This window comes from Zosterops lateralis (assembly GCF_965231275.1).
Source record: "Zosterops lateralis genome assembly, chromosome: 7".
Taxonomy (NCBI): Eukaryota; Metazoa; Chordata; class Aves; order Passeriformes; family Zosteropidae; genus Zosterops; species Zosterops lateralis.
The window spans coordinates 21,755,218-21,772,180 of NC_139767.1; the positions used below are offsets into that span (position 1 = coordinate 21,755,218).

The 16,963-nt window shown below is 36.6% G+C and overlaps 1 protein-coding gene across 2 annotated transcripts in view; it reads right to left on the reverse strand.

The window, feature by feature from the left end:
- The window catches only part of SLC4A10 (solute carrier family 4 member 10), a 113,737-nt gene that overhangs the window by 82,070 nt on the left and 14,704 nt on the right, over positions 1 to 16,963 (reverse strand). For both annotated transcript variants that reach the window (XM_083865645.1, XM_083865644.1), the window contains exon 2: positions 10,144 to 10,225. In XM_083865645.1, the coding sequence (XP_083721771.1) occupies positions 10,144 to 10,225 (82 nt within the window). The remainder of the gene's footprint in view (positions 1 to 10,143; positions 10,226 to 16,963) is intronic.

Below are 16,963 nucleotides of genomic sequence, written 5' to 3' on the forward strand. Positions count from 1 at the left end.
CTTTCAAGCCTGACAAATTTTATGTTGCTGATCAAGCCCAAAATATTTAGGTCTCTTAGCTATGTGGGCTAACAGGATCAGAGCACAGTAAAGCATTTAGAAGGGGAAAGCACAGCAGAAATGTGCAGAAAGAACCACTAACCAGAATGGGAAAGGAATCATGACTCACTACAGGCAGGTCTCCTACATTTACTCAGCAGACAGACATAGTCCAGATTACTCATCTCAAATAACATTATTTTCTCCTTGAAATGAACATAAAACAGCTCATGGATAAATGCTGCCTTGCTGTAATCATTCAGCAGTGTCAATCATCTGAAAAAGGTCAAGAACACTAAGCTAAGGTAGCACGTGATCTCTAATCCCATGGAGACTCCAGAGGAGACAGCAAACACAGCAAGGCAGCATGTGTCACAAAACATCAAAGAAATTCATCACTGACAGGAATTCTCTGCAGAGGCAGAGCTAACAAAGCTGGAGAAAAGACTCTGGACACCACACTAGTTACTTCCTTAACTGTTATCTATGTAGAGGAGACTAGAAAGCAGAGGCATCAATTTTTGAGATACTACTCTTGTACAGTCAGGAGATTCTCCTAAAACAATGCCCACAAGTTGAAAAATATTTATTTATTTAATACCTCTTTCTTCTTGCTTATTACATTTAAGCCAAGAAATGGTTTAAAGAGAACTGCTGCCTTTTGTATGTTTCAAATGTATTGCAGTCAGTAACGCATGACACAAGGAAAAATGCATTAAATAAAAAGAATTCATTGCAGAGATACTGAAGGACATGAGTAATTCAGTACTTTACATTTCCTTGTCCCCCTCCTCAGAGCGAAGAAAAAGCAAAACAACATTTTGAAAGGAATCTTACCCTTCCTAAGACTTAAGTAATTTCCAGAGCTGCAAATAGATTGCTATTTTAATTTAGTAATTTAGTACATTCCTGCTGTTTCGTGATAGAAGTCGGCATGCTTACCCTAGTTTTCTCCCACATCAATGATCAGATTGTACCTGCATCAGGAAATGCTGATTGAGACTCACATTTCAATTAATTTCTAGGGCAGAAACCAGTACTTGAGTCCAGACTGTTCTTTATTCAGTACACTGGGATACAGTGCCAGAACATTCATGTGTGTGTGTCTGAATGCCACAGCAATTTTCCTTATACAGACACAATCAGTTCACACTGAAAAAAATACCAGGAGCCTGGAAACTGAAATAGACATCAGGAAAACACAAAGTGGATTTTACTCTTTCTGTATGAACATACTGAGACCAGCAGAGTCCTACCTAGGCATAATTTCAATAAACACATAGAAGAAGGTAGGTGCTTGTAACAAGGTTCAGACAAATAAGAGGAAAAAAAACTGACAGGGGAAAAGCAATAGTTTTCTACAGAAAAATCATAGAGCAAAAAGCAAAAAATCTGAGAGTTAAGTAATTCTGGTTTATTAAAAGATCACAATTGTGGAGCAAAAAGGAGACCATCTGGGAACAAAAGAGTAATGAATTTTAAATTGCTGACAAAATGACAATGAATGATAGAAGCAGCAAAAAAAAGAAAGAGGAAATACAAAAGAAATCCAATTACTGTATTACCTTACTTTGAGTAACCTTTTCATGGTAGGTATCATGAACTAGAGCCCAGAATGTAATGTACATTTTGCTGTACAAATTGTCCAAGGCATTATTAAACAAGAGTTTCCAGAGAGCTCTCTAAAATTACCAAGACTAGAAGGTAAAACATGGACAAAGCAGGGCAGATCTCAGAAAAAACTGACTAAAATTTCTAAAAAGCAAGGGCATCTCTGACGGAGTGAAGTCAGGATCAACCAGGATACCCACTATCCAGGATATCCGTATCGATAATAACTGATTGTATATGGGCATTTCTTTCATTTATCTTTAAGAACTCTTTTGTGTCTTTTATTATTTACTTCATCAGGATACCAACTAAAAATGACTGAATACTGCTCAAATATTGTAAAATAATTTTGCTCTGCCATACATTTTCATAGCACCTAGCTCAATTAGACCATAATTTCTCATTCTTTTGGCAAGGCTACAAAGACAGTAAAGTATGGGAAATAGTAACAACTGTAGGTTACATCGGGGTACAAACCATTGACATCAGGTACAACCCAACCACCATTCTCACACAGAACTGACTCGTGGCTTAAAAGGTGAACATAACAGATTGCTCTCCCTACCAAATGAGTGTGTTTTCTGTGTTAAAATTATTTTCAGAAGAATGGGAGGCACTGGGGCAAAAAAGTCTGTACTCTTAGCATTCCATTAGAAAGATCTTAATTCCATTAATTAAGGCAAACATTTACAAATCCTTTCTCTCCATCTCCATTTTCCCTTGAAATGTCACATCACTCAAATAATTGTAATGGGATTTCCAGAAGTACCTAAGTCATCAAGCACCATCAATTATAATGGGTTATGTGTTTTCAGAGCTTTAGGAATCCCACTACATTTCTTTTTCTTTCCATTTATTTAATGCATAAGATAGGTAGCTAGGATAAGCTTCTGGTTTTAAATTCCAGGGTCTGAAAACCATTTCTAAATGTTACTTCAGTCATTCTCAATGGATATGCAGAAAATGCTTCCTATTCTGAGCCTGGTTTTTTGGATTATCAATTTGCTATTGAGTTCTTAAAATAAATTTAAGTATAAGGAATAATTTCTCCTTTGAAACACAGCAACCCCAAACAACACTTCTACTCAGATTTTATTCTGAGAAATGTCTCTGCAAGACGTATTCATATTAATAATGTATGTTTCATATCTGTCTTTTCTAGGGCAATGAATTCATACCTCCACAAACTCAATACACTTACAGCAGAATACTTCTTTTCTTCAAAAGTTTAGGGGAGATCCTGATTTTTCCACATGCTTATATGCATTTTCATCTGTCTCAAAATTAATTATAATTAACAAGACCCCTTTTAAATATTTTACAATATAATTTGGATTTAATGTAATCCTGTAAAAATTAAAAAGAATGTTTTATAACAAGGATTATTATTTCCTCAATCCTTAAATACTTTAACTCAAGGAGTGTTTTAATGCTTTGAAGGTAAACCATAAGCTTCTTATGCTATAGATGCATACATTTGAACTAACTTTATATTCTGGGTTTTGTTCCCCAGCTATATGTGATTTGATTCAGAATAGTCTTTTATTAAAAACAATCATACAATTTACCAGTGGATGTGTAGCATTGTCTAAAGTTCATTGCAGAGCAGATCAATTCAGTGCATTGCATTTCTTTAATAAGATTTCACATTATAAATAATCTTTGTGTATTACTGTATTTACTCAGTGGGTCTGTTTTTAAAAATTATTTACTCCTAAATCTTAACACTGAAAATATTAATGCATGTGTTCATGTTTCGCTTCCCTAGCAGCACATCTAGACTAAATCAACATTTGAGTTCAGAGTGTGTTTTTGCCCAAACAAAATTGTAGCCTTTCTACAATAAAACACTACTGATGCTAATGTAAGGTTAATAGAAAAACTCAGGAAGACCAGATAAATCCTACGGCTCACTGATATCTAAACCAATTCTGACTTTTAAAATGCTAACATAAATTAAACACAACATTAAGCCATGGAGAAGAGACTCTCTCAGCATGGAAATTCTTTCAGGTCTCCATGCTACACCAGGAATGTGGAACTCAAGTAGGTACTTAAGAGCTTCTTACTGAACCAGCCAAGTTGGTGGCAATTGTGTAAAAAAAAAAGACTGTCCTGGATCTAAACATCCATGAGCACCAGATGCTCAGGGTACATGTGCTTGTGCTGTCTTCCACCTGGGATTATCTGAATCTGCCTGAGGCACCTGCTGACACCAAGGCTTTCAGAGCCCTGCTCCCAAGCATGGAGGGAAGGGGCAGAGAGGGGAACAGATGGGTCTTGAAAAACCTTCAGAAAGAGCAAAGGGAGGCTTCTGTGACCTACTGAGGAAACACATTGCAAAGGCAAGATGCCTTGAGAGAGAATACCTTGCCAGTAGTTCAAGCCAAGCCTCAGCTGACTGCTGACTTCAGCAGGACCAGAGGGGTTTCTCCCTCCTCTGGAAAACACTCAGTGCCTTGAAGCCTGTCCTATGCACTGACAGCTAGATCTGAACCACATACAATTTTTCACCCTCTCAAAAATGAACAGTGAGGTAGAGACAGAAAACTGTATGTCCATGTAGGGTTAAAAAATTGCCTTTTTCCTTACAGGAAAGAAAGTGATTATGGTGAATTGTGTAGGAGTAGAGAGTACATGACTCATGATTCGTTATTGTAGTGCAGCAGGGAGGCAGAGCTGGAGAAAAAGCAGAAGGGACAAAAGCAATCCTTCCTAAATCAACAGTTTACATTGCTGCTTGTGGTTATGGTTTGCCCATAGCCCATTGTTCACCATTTTGCCGTGCCATAATTTGGAGGAAGTGACAAGAAAACCTTAAAAATTTTTTTTAGATTATGCATGTAATTTATATTCTAAGGTAGATTACAACAGAAATTATATAGAAAAAAATAAAAACCATATTGCTGACCCAAGATAACATTAAGGACATATTGAATATGGAGGATAAGTGCATCTCACTGTCATTAAAGTTAAGGACCTTTTAAAGAGCCTTGAGCATTCACTGCCCTCCCCAAAAAATCTTGCCTTTTAACAAAAGATTTTTCCAGGTTCTAAGTGGGCTAAAAAGTCTTTTTCACCAGTACTTATGTTCCAAATTTCCTACATTACTCCATAGAAATCCAGAGGTGTTGTATGTATGGCTCTATCATGAGATCAGGACCTTGCCAAACAAAAGAAAAAAAGCCAGCAGACAAGGAATATAAAAGGACCTGCTCAGATACACAACTCTTTCCACTGATGGAGAGTGAAGCTGTGGTTATTGGAGGGAAGAATTTGACCTATATTTCTAAATTAGTAACAAGCCAAAAAAAAAAAAAAAAAAAAAAAAACAAAACAAAACAAAAAAAAAACCACAACCTCAGTACTAGTACAACTGCATGTTTAAAAAGGAATGTTTCTGATGCCGCAATTCAGCATCTTTTACAATAACAGCAAATTGGTTTACATCAGTTTCATCTGGGATTTCACAAAGTGAAGTATTTGAAAATATTAGAAACTGCTGAGAAGGGACAAGAGGGATCAAAGCAAAAAAGAAAACAAAACTAGATGAGAGGCACTACAGAAACATGTGCCTTAGGAATCACAGATGGTAAGTATGTATGCAATATCTGGTAGGCAACAAAATGAAAGAGCCCCTTTCAGGTACAGACTAAGCCAAATCATTCTACAACTCTGCTTCCACAGCTTTTATTGTTCTCATCTAAGTGCAGCACACATTGCTGCAAGGAGCACAAGCGAGGTCAGAGTAAATGTCAGGATGAGATGAGATGAGCAGGGCACCCAAGGGAAGCACAGGCAAAGAAGCTTGGAGCAGGGGATCTGTACTGACATGGTAACAAATTATTTGCAGTAGGCTGTAACATCCTGGGAGCCAAAGGGAAGGGAAATCTTGGTTGATGCTCCTGTCTGACCAAGCAGAGCCGGTGTCCCACTTGCTTCTACACTGAGGCACAGGTGAATCAAGGCCAGGTTAATAAAATTTATATTCCTTCAGTACTATGAGCTGCTAGGTCCTATTAGTTTTCAAGTAAATAATGCCAGTGGCAGACAGGTGTACTATGATGTTATTTCGACAAAAAATATCCAGTCTCTGAGAATAAAAGGGTACTTAAAAAACTATAGCCACTCAAATTTCTACTAAGTAATAATATATGGAGATTAGCATCTAATCTCAATGAGGTTTTTCATATATTAACCCTAGCAGTATATAATCAAAATTTCATTTAAATAATTTTTAAATTACGTCACAAGCTAGAACAAATCTAAAAAGAAAAACGAGCTAAAATTATTATTTTCAAAAAACAATTAAAAACTTTAGAATTTCACCTTTTTTGCTTAGCAGGATATCTACTACCAAAATTATCCTTTGTGCAGGTTGTTAATTACAAAATATCACCACAAAATTTAAAATTAACCTTTGGTTTATTAAGTTTACAGCCTCAGCTTCTGCATCAATCTGTGTTGTGCTGCTGATATTCATACTCTAGTTAAGCTTGAAGGTTTTTTGTAACTTACAGTAAGCAATCCACGCAATCTGAATTTTGTCAAAAGTGTCATGAGGCATATTCTGATGTACTGCAATGCATATATTGGATACAGTGTCCTCAGAGATATGAAACATGGCAAACTTGATTTCCCCTGAGGCAAATTTCCCCACGCCACTTAGGCAGATTAAATGAACGAAACTTGAAAAGCTTAAGCAAAATCTTGACTTCTCTGAATCAAGGATCATTTTGCAGTTTTTTCCAACAGAGCAAGAAATCATCCCTGAGTCATGCTTGGACCTTCACTTAACAATCTGATCTCCATTCATCTCCCTGTTGAAGCTGCTTCTCAAGCCAGGCCACAGTAATGCCCAGAGCAGTTCTGAAATACTCTCACAAAAACCCTCAATTGGCAGCTGACCCTCTCCAGCAAGGACAGGCTTGGAATGGCCACTTGCCCCTCAGCTAACAGGGTGGGCATAAGGAAAAGACCTTGGCCAGAGTGTATTTAATGTCAATCCCATTGCATATCTACATAGTCCAGAAGACTCAGCATGTGACCTGAGAGCATCTGAGATCTTCAGCACAGAGCAACCCCAGTGATTTGGGCCCATGAGATAAACAATAGATATAATCCATTTGATCAGAAAACTGTTATTACTGACCATGCATTGAAGCAATGGCAGCTAGCCAGGGACAACCACATGGAATAAGCTGAGGGTAACTGTTGATGTGCACATCTGTCCATGAAAACCTGCCTAGCTGCCCTCAGTACAGGTACATGTACAACCTGTTCTTTTGCAACTAAACACTTGAGCATCCAGAATCAGTGGCCAACTCCTGTTTAGGAATTCCACCACTGACAAAAATGACAGCATATTTACTTCAGCACGATTTTTGTCTGGACACACATTGAAAGATAATGTGCAAAACAGGTGATTATAACCAGGGAAGATAATCTTCTTTTTCGCTTTTAGAAATGCTTTCTAGGCCCCTCTATTAATGCAACAATCAGACAAATGACGTCTTCAATATTAGTGACTGATCCTGACCTTACAGCTCACAAAAAATTAATCACATGGAAAAATAATTCATGCTGAAAATCTGAATGCCAAAGCTCTGAAAACAATTCACATCTGAAGCACTACAAAACTTTAGTAAAAAGATACAATTTGAAGTACTTACTGCAAGTATCATTACTGGCACTAAGATCAGCACCAAATCTCTTCTGTTCCCATAAGTACTGCAGTTCCTGTCCTATGTTCCCAAACTTTTACTATACTGCTCAGGGAAAGAAAACACAGATCTAGAGAGAATGAGGCAAAAATCTATTCTTGTGTTTGTTCTTCGAGGAAGGATTAATCACCATATCTTCATGCTTTCAACAAGAAATGTACTTGCAATATACTTGCACAAGGACTGCCTAAAATATGCAAGTACAAATATTTGCTAGACTTTGAAATTTCAGATGGAAATTTTAGTACACATTTAAATCAGTATTTCTGAAGTTCAAATGTTGACAGTGTAAAATAAAAAAAAAAAAGAAAGACAAAATACTTACAATTATAAGATTTAATAAGAAGAAATTGAATACTGATGTTCAGATTTAAACCTGTATATCTTCATATGAATTTCAATTTTTGAAATGTTGCTGACATGGTGACATTGAAACTTAAACCCTGGCAAAGCTAATCTTCCCTAGAATATTCAGTAACTAGCTATTTACATTTTTAAAACATAAAGCAAATTAAATGTCTGTCAAAAAGATGATTACATAATACATATTAATAGTCTGATAATATTATTTTTCTAAGGTATGGAATTAGCACCTCATTATTTAATTTCATATTTCATAATTGTTATGTCATTAGGAAAAAAGTACATTTTTCAGCAGAACCCAACACAATGTACAATGAATAAGACAGACATTTGTGAGTCACATTGACTGTTTCCAGGGGGAGAAGTGCCTAGATGTACTGCAAAATAAATGGACATGCTATTAACAGCAATTGGATATTAAAATTTGAAATTTCTTCAAAATTTATTATGTCACTTGGTATTTTTGAAGGTAGTGATTATGCATTTGAAGACAAACTGATCTGAACTTAGAGTGGGCATGACATTTTTCTGAGAAAGCTAACTGCATTATGAAGGATTGATTCTACACTGAAAAACTGTTTTCCTAGAAAATTTTGAAACAATAAGATTTTATTTTTAATAAAAGTAGATTTATTTGCTAACTGCAGAATTTTTCAATATTCTAAATTTATTTCAATTTAAATTGATGGAAAGATTGTAGGAGTGTCACTGCCATGTTCCATTTTCTATTGATAACATCCTAAGAGCAAATCTTTGAAATAATATTTTCACTGATATTTCACAGGAGCAATCCTACACATCCTACGATGGTAGGGAAAAAATAATTAAATAGAGTTCTTAAATTACATTCCATGCAGTCACATGTGGAACTTCACAGTAATTCTGACAACCTTAATGCTTGAGTCTACTCGTGTGACTGACCTTAGAGATGTCATTCTCCAGAAACTGTCCATTTTTAAAATGCCACCTTACCATCATCAATAAAATGACTCAGTAAAGGATATTTTTGTGGGTAGACTCACCCCACAAAAGCTCCTTGAGTCAGTACCATGAAGAAAGGGAGACAGGGAGCTCCCACTCTTTTATTGGGTGTTTCTCTAAGGACACCAGATACAGTGGTTTCTCTTTGATCAGGGATGGGATCAAGGGACTGAAAACCACAGATGAAATGTGAGATTCAAAATAGGAGGTTTTGTGCTGAAGCCTAAAACTGTCATTGCCAGCCTGACCCACTGGTACATTTACCCCTGGAGACACCAAAACTCTAAATGCCAGCCTGGAGCATCTTACCTGAGATCTATCCTTGCACACACCCAGACTTCCCCCAGACTGAGTAGGGAGCCATCAATGTCATACGTGCCCACTGCACAACATCTAACATCCTTCTGGGAGAGACAACCTCACACAGACACAGCCAGGACCCTCTCAAATGCAGCTACATCTGCTTTTTGAGGAGGCACTGCTGAGGGAAGCAGTAGCATGGAGTTCCTGTGTAACATTGGTATTTCAATGAAACCATCAATATGACCAACATGTATCAGAGAACATGAAGTTCATACAGACAGAGAAAAAAAAAAAAAAAAGAATATTACAGAGTAATCAATGGTAGGCATTTAGAAAGCTCAAGTTCCTGCACAGATGGAGACATTTTGTTTTAGACCTGAAGTGGGGAAATTTTCAGATGCAGCATTTTGATCTTAGTATTTCTTTTGGGCTAGCTCATGTGGATGTGTGTGACAAAGACAGGAGCCTCCATGTTGCACTGCAAGAAGCTCACAGAATCAGCTAGTTCCAGTCTCAGGAAAGCAACATCATATGTGTAACAGAAACTCATTTTTATTATTACTGTGACTTGGGGGCCCAAACAACTCAATACAAGAGCTCAAGCACAGTAGTACCCAAAGTTTGGGATACACTAAACAAACAGAAATGCAACTGACTCATTAGACCAATATCTAAACAGTTCTCACAATTTCTCACTTTCTTCTACATGGTCAGGTTAGGCGGTTACTGCAGTAGATATCAGCAATTATGTATCCAATCTGTGACGCTCCAGAAGGCTTTTGTTCAGCTGAAGAGGTGGCTAGGCAACTACATGAGGATTGTAATGCAAATGTAGAAGCCATTATAGGTACTAAATCAGCTTGCATTTGTATATTTGAAAGCTTAAAAGACTTCTCTAAAGTCACACATACATATTCACAGGACTTAACCATAGATCTCCAATAACTAGCAAACACTTTCCACCATCATCTGTTTCTGAAGAAAACAGTATTTCTCTTTCTAAAATAAATTATGAGATTCTACTCTCGTCTCTTCACATCTCTGTTCAAATCAATAGTTTTCATATTGGAATTACATTTCAGAAGAAAGTGACAACATAAAGCACAGAAAAATCATCCCTCACCTTCTAGATCTTCCTTTTCAAAATGTGTCTTGAGAATGGAGCGAGTTCCACCTCTATCCACAACAGCCTCTTCATCATTTCTCTATAAAACAGAAAAAAAGGACAGATAAGCTACTTTTCATTTGGAAACTATTGGCAAGACTGTACAGTACTATAAAATAAAGATTTTTTTTAATATTAATTATTAACTTTTCCTACTCAAGAACAAAAAGGGGTTTAAGAATTTAATTTTATTTATTAAATCCATTTCTTATGCATCAGTTTTTACTGAGGTATGATTACAGCTAACTTTGACATGCAAAACTTCTCCTGGTAAAACCTGCAAGATGATGAGTAAACCCTCCCTGGTTACCAGAAACCAAGAAAAACCTGAGCCAATAGGACACTGAAAGAGATGAGAGAAGAAATGTCTGATCAAGGCAGCTTTATTCTCATACACCTTAAGAAAAGGGTTGCATATGCATTTTTGTCTTTAGACAGGATCTTAAGCTACATACAGAATTCCCTAATTATTATTACTAAGACTCCTTATACTTTGGCAAAGCTATACAATGATATTCAGTGACAATATGGTAAGAAATAAAACTAATATCATGAAAACAACTGCCTTCGCTTACTAGTGAATTGCAAAGCCTTTGCTTTTCTTTACAAACACCAAGCTGAATTTAGTACAAAGGCAGGCAGCACACACTAATAGGCACAAAACAGAAAAGCTATTCTTCCTCAGGAACATATATTACATGTTTAATTTTATCCTCGTGCATTTTAACTGTACTTTGTACTGCACTATAAATGTAGTATGGGATCAATTAGTGTATTGTACTCAGGCTAGGTAAGGTACAGAAATTAGTGATTTTGTCATTTCTGACATGAAGAAAAGAAAACCAACTCATTTCTCTGAACAGAAAAATCTTTTGGGAGTTCAGCAACAAGACACTAGCTGCTATGCTAAAATGAGTATTTGGTTCATTATGAGTTCGACATCCCTTGTGAAAAAATCCAGCTGCTAAATACAGTCTATATTTCACAATATGAAAGAGTGGTTTCCATTAAATTATTTTTAAAAAATTTGCATTATACAAAAGTATCAATTAATATATTTACTTGTTATTAGTAGAGGGGTTTTAGTAAGTGATATTAGAACTAAAACTACTTGATTTCAATATGTAAATTGGTATCTTAAGGTAAGTATGAAGCAAGGGGATTTAAATACCAGTGTTACATGATAAAAATACATCTATGTATAGAAAGCAACGGAATATAATAAGAAATTAAAGTCTTTGAACACCTCTCCTTAAAGGTCAGGTGCCCCAGACAAAAAGATTCACTTATATCTGTGTGTGGTGCATTCTGGATGTGAGTTTTTGTTTCAGGCTCCTTTCTTTTTTAAAAATAGCTGTCATGCTGTAGCTATCTTACATAGAAAAATCCTACAAATGTGTCAGCATCAAGCATCTGGGCTGTTAAAGAAAGAAAGACCAAGTGTTAAAATGTCTTTATTAGAGCTTTCCCACAGATAATAGTACATAACTAAGATACGACAATGAGAAATGGGCTTCTATTAAAACTGTTTTGTCTTTTAATAATTTAGAATTCACTAATAACCCATTAAGATGTACCAGGAAAACATAACTTTGCACAAACCATTTGATCATTTTACTAAAATGAATCCATTTTAAAGTAGGAAGACATAACAATGCCATGTCCCTGGGTGAGTGATTAGGCAGGATGTCAAAGGCCAAGTATTAGAGCCATATCATAAATAACACTATTTTAGAATAAGACATTCACATCAGAAAGGGATGTTAGGGAAACATCCCCTAAACTGTTAGGGAAAATTTACAGTGGGGAATATACTAAATTTCTGGACAGTTTAAAGCCTTTACAGATTATCTAAGTAAATTAAATACAAATTAATTCATTAATATTTATCAAAATATGCTCATACACTTTGACTTCTCCTTTCCCATGTGTTCAATTTACAGCTTCTGGCAGTCTTTTACTTCTCTGCCTCCTCTTCCTGTAATATCACAGCAAGTCTCAGCCCTGCCTCATTCTCAGAAGTGGGTTTATTCCATTAATATTACAGGGAAAAACAGCTTAATTGGGAGTACTGTGTTGTTAGCAATTCACTTGTCAAACTCTGAGCAAAGTCCAATTAAACAGGCCTTGCACTGAACATGCTGACTTCCCAGGGAGCAGCATGAAAGCCACCTCACATTTACCAGTACATGAGCTATAACTGCATTTACTCTGCAAGTAATTTCTGCGATTCCTGTACTGCCCCTTTGGAGGGGGGGAGAGGTGAGACAAAGGTGCACTTATAGTTTAGTGCTTAAACTCACTGGGCGGTGAGGACTATTGCAATACAAGTAAAAACAGATCCCACTCCACTTTCCCCTGAATGAATAGAGACTGGAAACCTAATTGCAATTAGTAATGCTCTGCTTTTTATTACAATTTCAGGGAAAATGCAAATTTATTATTTTTAAGTGATGCAATAAATGAGAGTTTGAAACTGAAAGTATAGGCAAGACTAACCCTAATACAGTTATGGAAGACAGAATTTATGCCAACCAAACTCCACACTAATATCCTCAAAGCCATGAATCCACTGCAATTTGGCCTTTCTGTTAAACTAAATGCTCTTCATTGTCATGCCACATTTATGTCAGAATTCTACCACTTCTTCCTTTTACCCCATTTGAAGATGACGAAGGTACAGGAGTTTACAAAGGGCACAAATCTGCAACAACTGGAGTAGTGAAACCATACAGACATACTGCAGCAGTCTGCAAACAAATGTGTGGACACACTGACCATGTGCAAGTCCTTGGAACTGTCCATTACTGCAATGAGTTGCTTGCTGAGTCCAGTGAACACTGTGGTCTACTGCTTAAAGCACGGAAGAGGGATCCAGGAAGTCCCCGAGTGCTAATCCTGGATCTGCCACTGACTTGCTGTGTGGCCTGGAAAAGTCACTTAATCTCTGTGCCTCAGCTTCCCCATCTGTAAAATAGGGATAATAACACTTACTCATCTACCTTCCTCACTGGGCTGCTCTGTGCCAAAATATATTTTCACACAGCATTTCAGAGCTGTAAGGCACTACAGAAGTGCCAAGTCATTGAATTCAAGAAATTTTACCCAGGTGAATAGATAATTATAGGAAATAACAAATTGATAAAAAAACATTAAGGCATAAACTTCCTTTTTGTTAACACCAAACCAATGTATAATAATATTTTGCAATAATTTTACATTGCACAACTTTGACAAAGATACATAAGAATAAATGTACTGGGTTTTTTTCTCCCACCCTAATTTAAGAGCTATTCTGGAGAAGCCAGTGGAATTACATTTCAGTGAAGCTATAATCAGAGTGCAATAAACTTGTCATAAACAATCTTACATTTCACTCTCCTTTTCATAGTATCTTATAGTTTTACATAGTCACCACACAATAGCTGATCTAAAATTTATTTCCCTACAGTAATAAAATACCAGCAAACAGAGGGTAGAAGAAATAATGTATCTGAGATAAAATAGCAAGAAAAAGCCAAAGCTTTTTACATGGAAACCACAAGATCCTTAGAGGCTAGGGCCCAGCAACTCAACTCAGTCCATGACTTTTTTTAATCTCTTACATTTTCCAAATGAATGCTGGAATGACCTTCACAATGCAGCAGCAGCAGCTGCATATATTTCACAGAAAAAAATCTACTTAATGAAAGTGTTATAAACACAGTTGTTACTATATTTGTCTCTTCATACTACAAGTTCAAACACAGTGGCAAGTACAGAAAAGCAGACAGCAGAGTCATCTTCAGCATGCTTTACATTGCAACCACATTGCACTGAAAATATGTACTTGAAGATGAACAAAATAAAGGGAAATAAACCATCTAGAAAGACATTACTTTTTGGTAAGCAGTCACAAAGGAAGAAGGTCACCATGAGTCCCGGCGTATGGATTTTCAACCCTTAGATAAACAACCTGCTTATCAGAGTATAAAGTGAGACGACAGTTGTTGCCAGGAATTTTAAGTGTATTGGTTAGAAGGAATAAAAAGGCCCATGACTTAGAAACCAAAACCAGGTGCCTTAAATGCTCTTTCCACCTACGTATTGATAAAGCTCACCAACCAGGATATTCCAATAAATGTCAGGATATTAAAATATAAAAACAACCTCCTAGAAAGCTTCTCAAAGTGACCCTCTTTGGCTTTGATACAGCCCTAACTACAACTTGTAAAAGGTTGCAAAGAAGTTGATCCTTAACCTGCCACCTCCCAGAAGTGTGCACTGCCTTTCCACATCTCAGAACAACTTACCTGATGAAAAAATACACTTTTAGAAAAGCTGAGAAGCATTATTTTATGACAGATGGTTTTGTGTCTTTTAGTTAGAGCTCTTATAAACTGCCTATGCTTTAATCACATTGTAGGCGACTGGGTGGAGAGAAAAAGGAAGTCAACTGCTTTCAAAGGTGGATCTGTACAAAGGCACACAACACACCTCTTTAAATATGTATATGCTAACGTAAACACATACTCTTGTAGAACTTCAGTATGTTTCTAGATGACGGAATCAGGACATATTCCACATCTTCTGGATGACAACAAGGTAGACTGAAGTCCAGGTGACAGAACTTGATTTGAAGTTATCTATATAGGTATTATATGTATTTACTACTAGGGGGAAATCAATATATTCTCTTAAAAGACAGCATTGCATATATCATAAAAAATACTTGGATACAGGGCAAACATTTACTAAAGATCATCTGTGTTGATCACTACAGTAAATGAAATATTAGTATAACAATAAATATACATTAGGAAACAGGAAATTAGGACAAGAGGGAAGTATTAAATACTTGGAAAGAGTAGTCTCACTATCTTTCCCTTGGTAGGTTGATTGATGCACTAGTGTGATATCTGTACCTAATATATTTTGAGCAGACAAGTAAAAATGGATAAGATAAAAATTTTTATTTTAAATGAAAAACTACAATTTTTTTTGATCCTTCTTTTTATCTAACTTTCTTCATACCTGGATACTTTTATTTTCTGTTCTGGTATTTGTTGAGTGTTTTCAATAAACTGGATGACTGTTTCCCTTTGAAACACAATGCAAAAACCAGCTACAAAGAGTATTAATATTCCACTTTTTTTTTTTTTCACAGTTTTTAAGCCTCTCAGTCAAATCCTCTCCCTTTTTAATTACATTATTAATATACTCACAGCTTAAATCATACCAACATAACCATAAAGAATCTTTTTTTCAGCATCTTTCTTTCTGTAAAATATATAACAGAGCAGAAGCCATTTTGATTTTTCACACACCAGAAATTATGCATATGACACACCTGCTGACTCATAAGGAAAATAATCATGGTATTAATTGCTTCTCCATATAAGCCCCTTATTGATGATTAGACAACCTACATAATTCTGAAATGCCATCTGGATCTCAGGAACACCTGTCAGCATAAAACATGAAATACTGCCTTCCTATAAATGATAGAAAGCTGTAATGTGCTGGTTTTGGCTGGAGTAGAGTTAACCTTCTGCACAGTGGCTGGTAGGGGGCTGTGTTTGGATTTGTGCTGAGCACAGGGTTGATAATACAGAGATGTTTTGTTATTGCTGAGCAGAGCTTACCCTGAGCCAAGGCCCTTTGTGCTCCTTGATGGCCACACTGGAGAGAGAGGGGGCTGGGGGTGCCTGGGGGACACAGCTGGGACAGGTGACCCCAGCTGACCAAAGGGACATCCCAGACCACGGGACATCCTGTCCAGTATATGAAGCGGGGAAGGAAGGAGGAAAGGGGGAGGGCATCTGGAGTGACAGTGTTTGTTTTCCCAAGTCACCGTGACCTGTGATGGGGCCCTGCTCTCCTGGAGATGGCTGAACACCTGCCTGCCCACGGGAAGCAGGGAAAATGAATTCCTTGTTTTGTTTTGCTTGTGTGGGTGGCTTTTGCTTTCCCAATTAAACTGTATGTACATCAATCCATGAGTTCTCTCACTTCTACCCTCCTGGTTTTCTCCCCCATCTCACTGGTGTGGGAGTGAGCAAGCAGCTGTGTGGGGCTTGGCTGCTGGCTGGGGTTAAACTATGACAAATATATAACTATTTCATTTATTTTATATTATCAATAATTACATATGCTTAAAAGATGGAACTCTAACATCTTCATTTTGGTTTATACATATTATCATAAGGTTAGTATTATAAAACTTGTGTATCTACCTTTCCAATGGCCTGTAATGAAATACTAAACATGTTTGCAGATACCACACACACAATTACCTTCTCAGTTCCAACATTACTGTTTTGTGTTGTATTCATTTTACAGATCCATTACACAGTATTTGTATTTTAAGGTAATTTTGGTTGAGTTCAGGTTAACATTTTATAAAGATAGCATTGCTAAAGATATGGAACACTAAGTTATTTGAACTCAAGAGCTACCAAGCGCATATTGGAAATATTTTGCAAAGACAATTAACCTAAATGGCTAAAAAGCTGTTAGATGTAGATGCCTGCCTCCCTGCTGTAGGAGGAAAATCACTGGTGACTGCCATGTTCAGTCTTGTCCTTTAAACTGTCCTTGAGCAGACAGGCTCACACAAAACTGATTTAGTGCACAATGTGTATGCCCACAATTTAGATGCTACAATTCTTTTCTCTTTCTGCAGATAGGGTTTTTAAAAAACTACCTTTTCTTAATATTATCATGTTTAATTGCTTATAATAATATAACCATATTTAGCAATCTTCTGAGGTGGAAAGAACAGAGAATTTTATCTTTC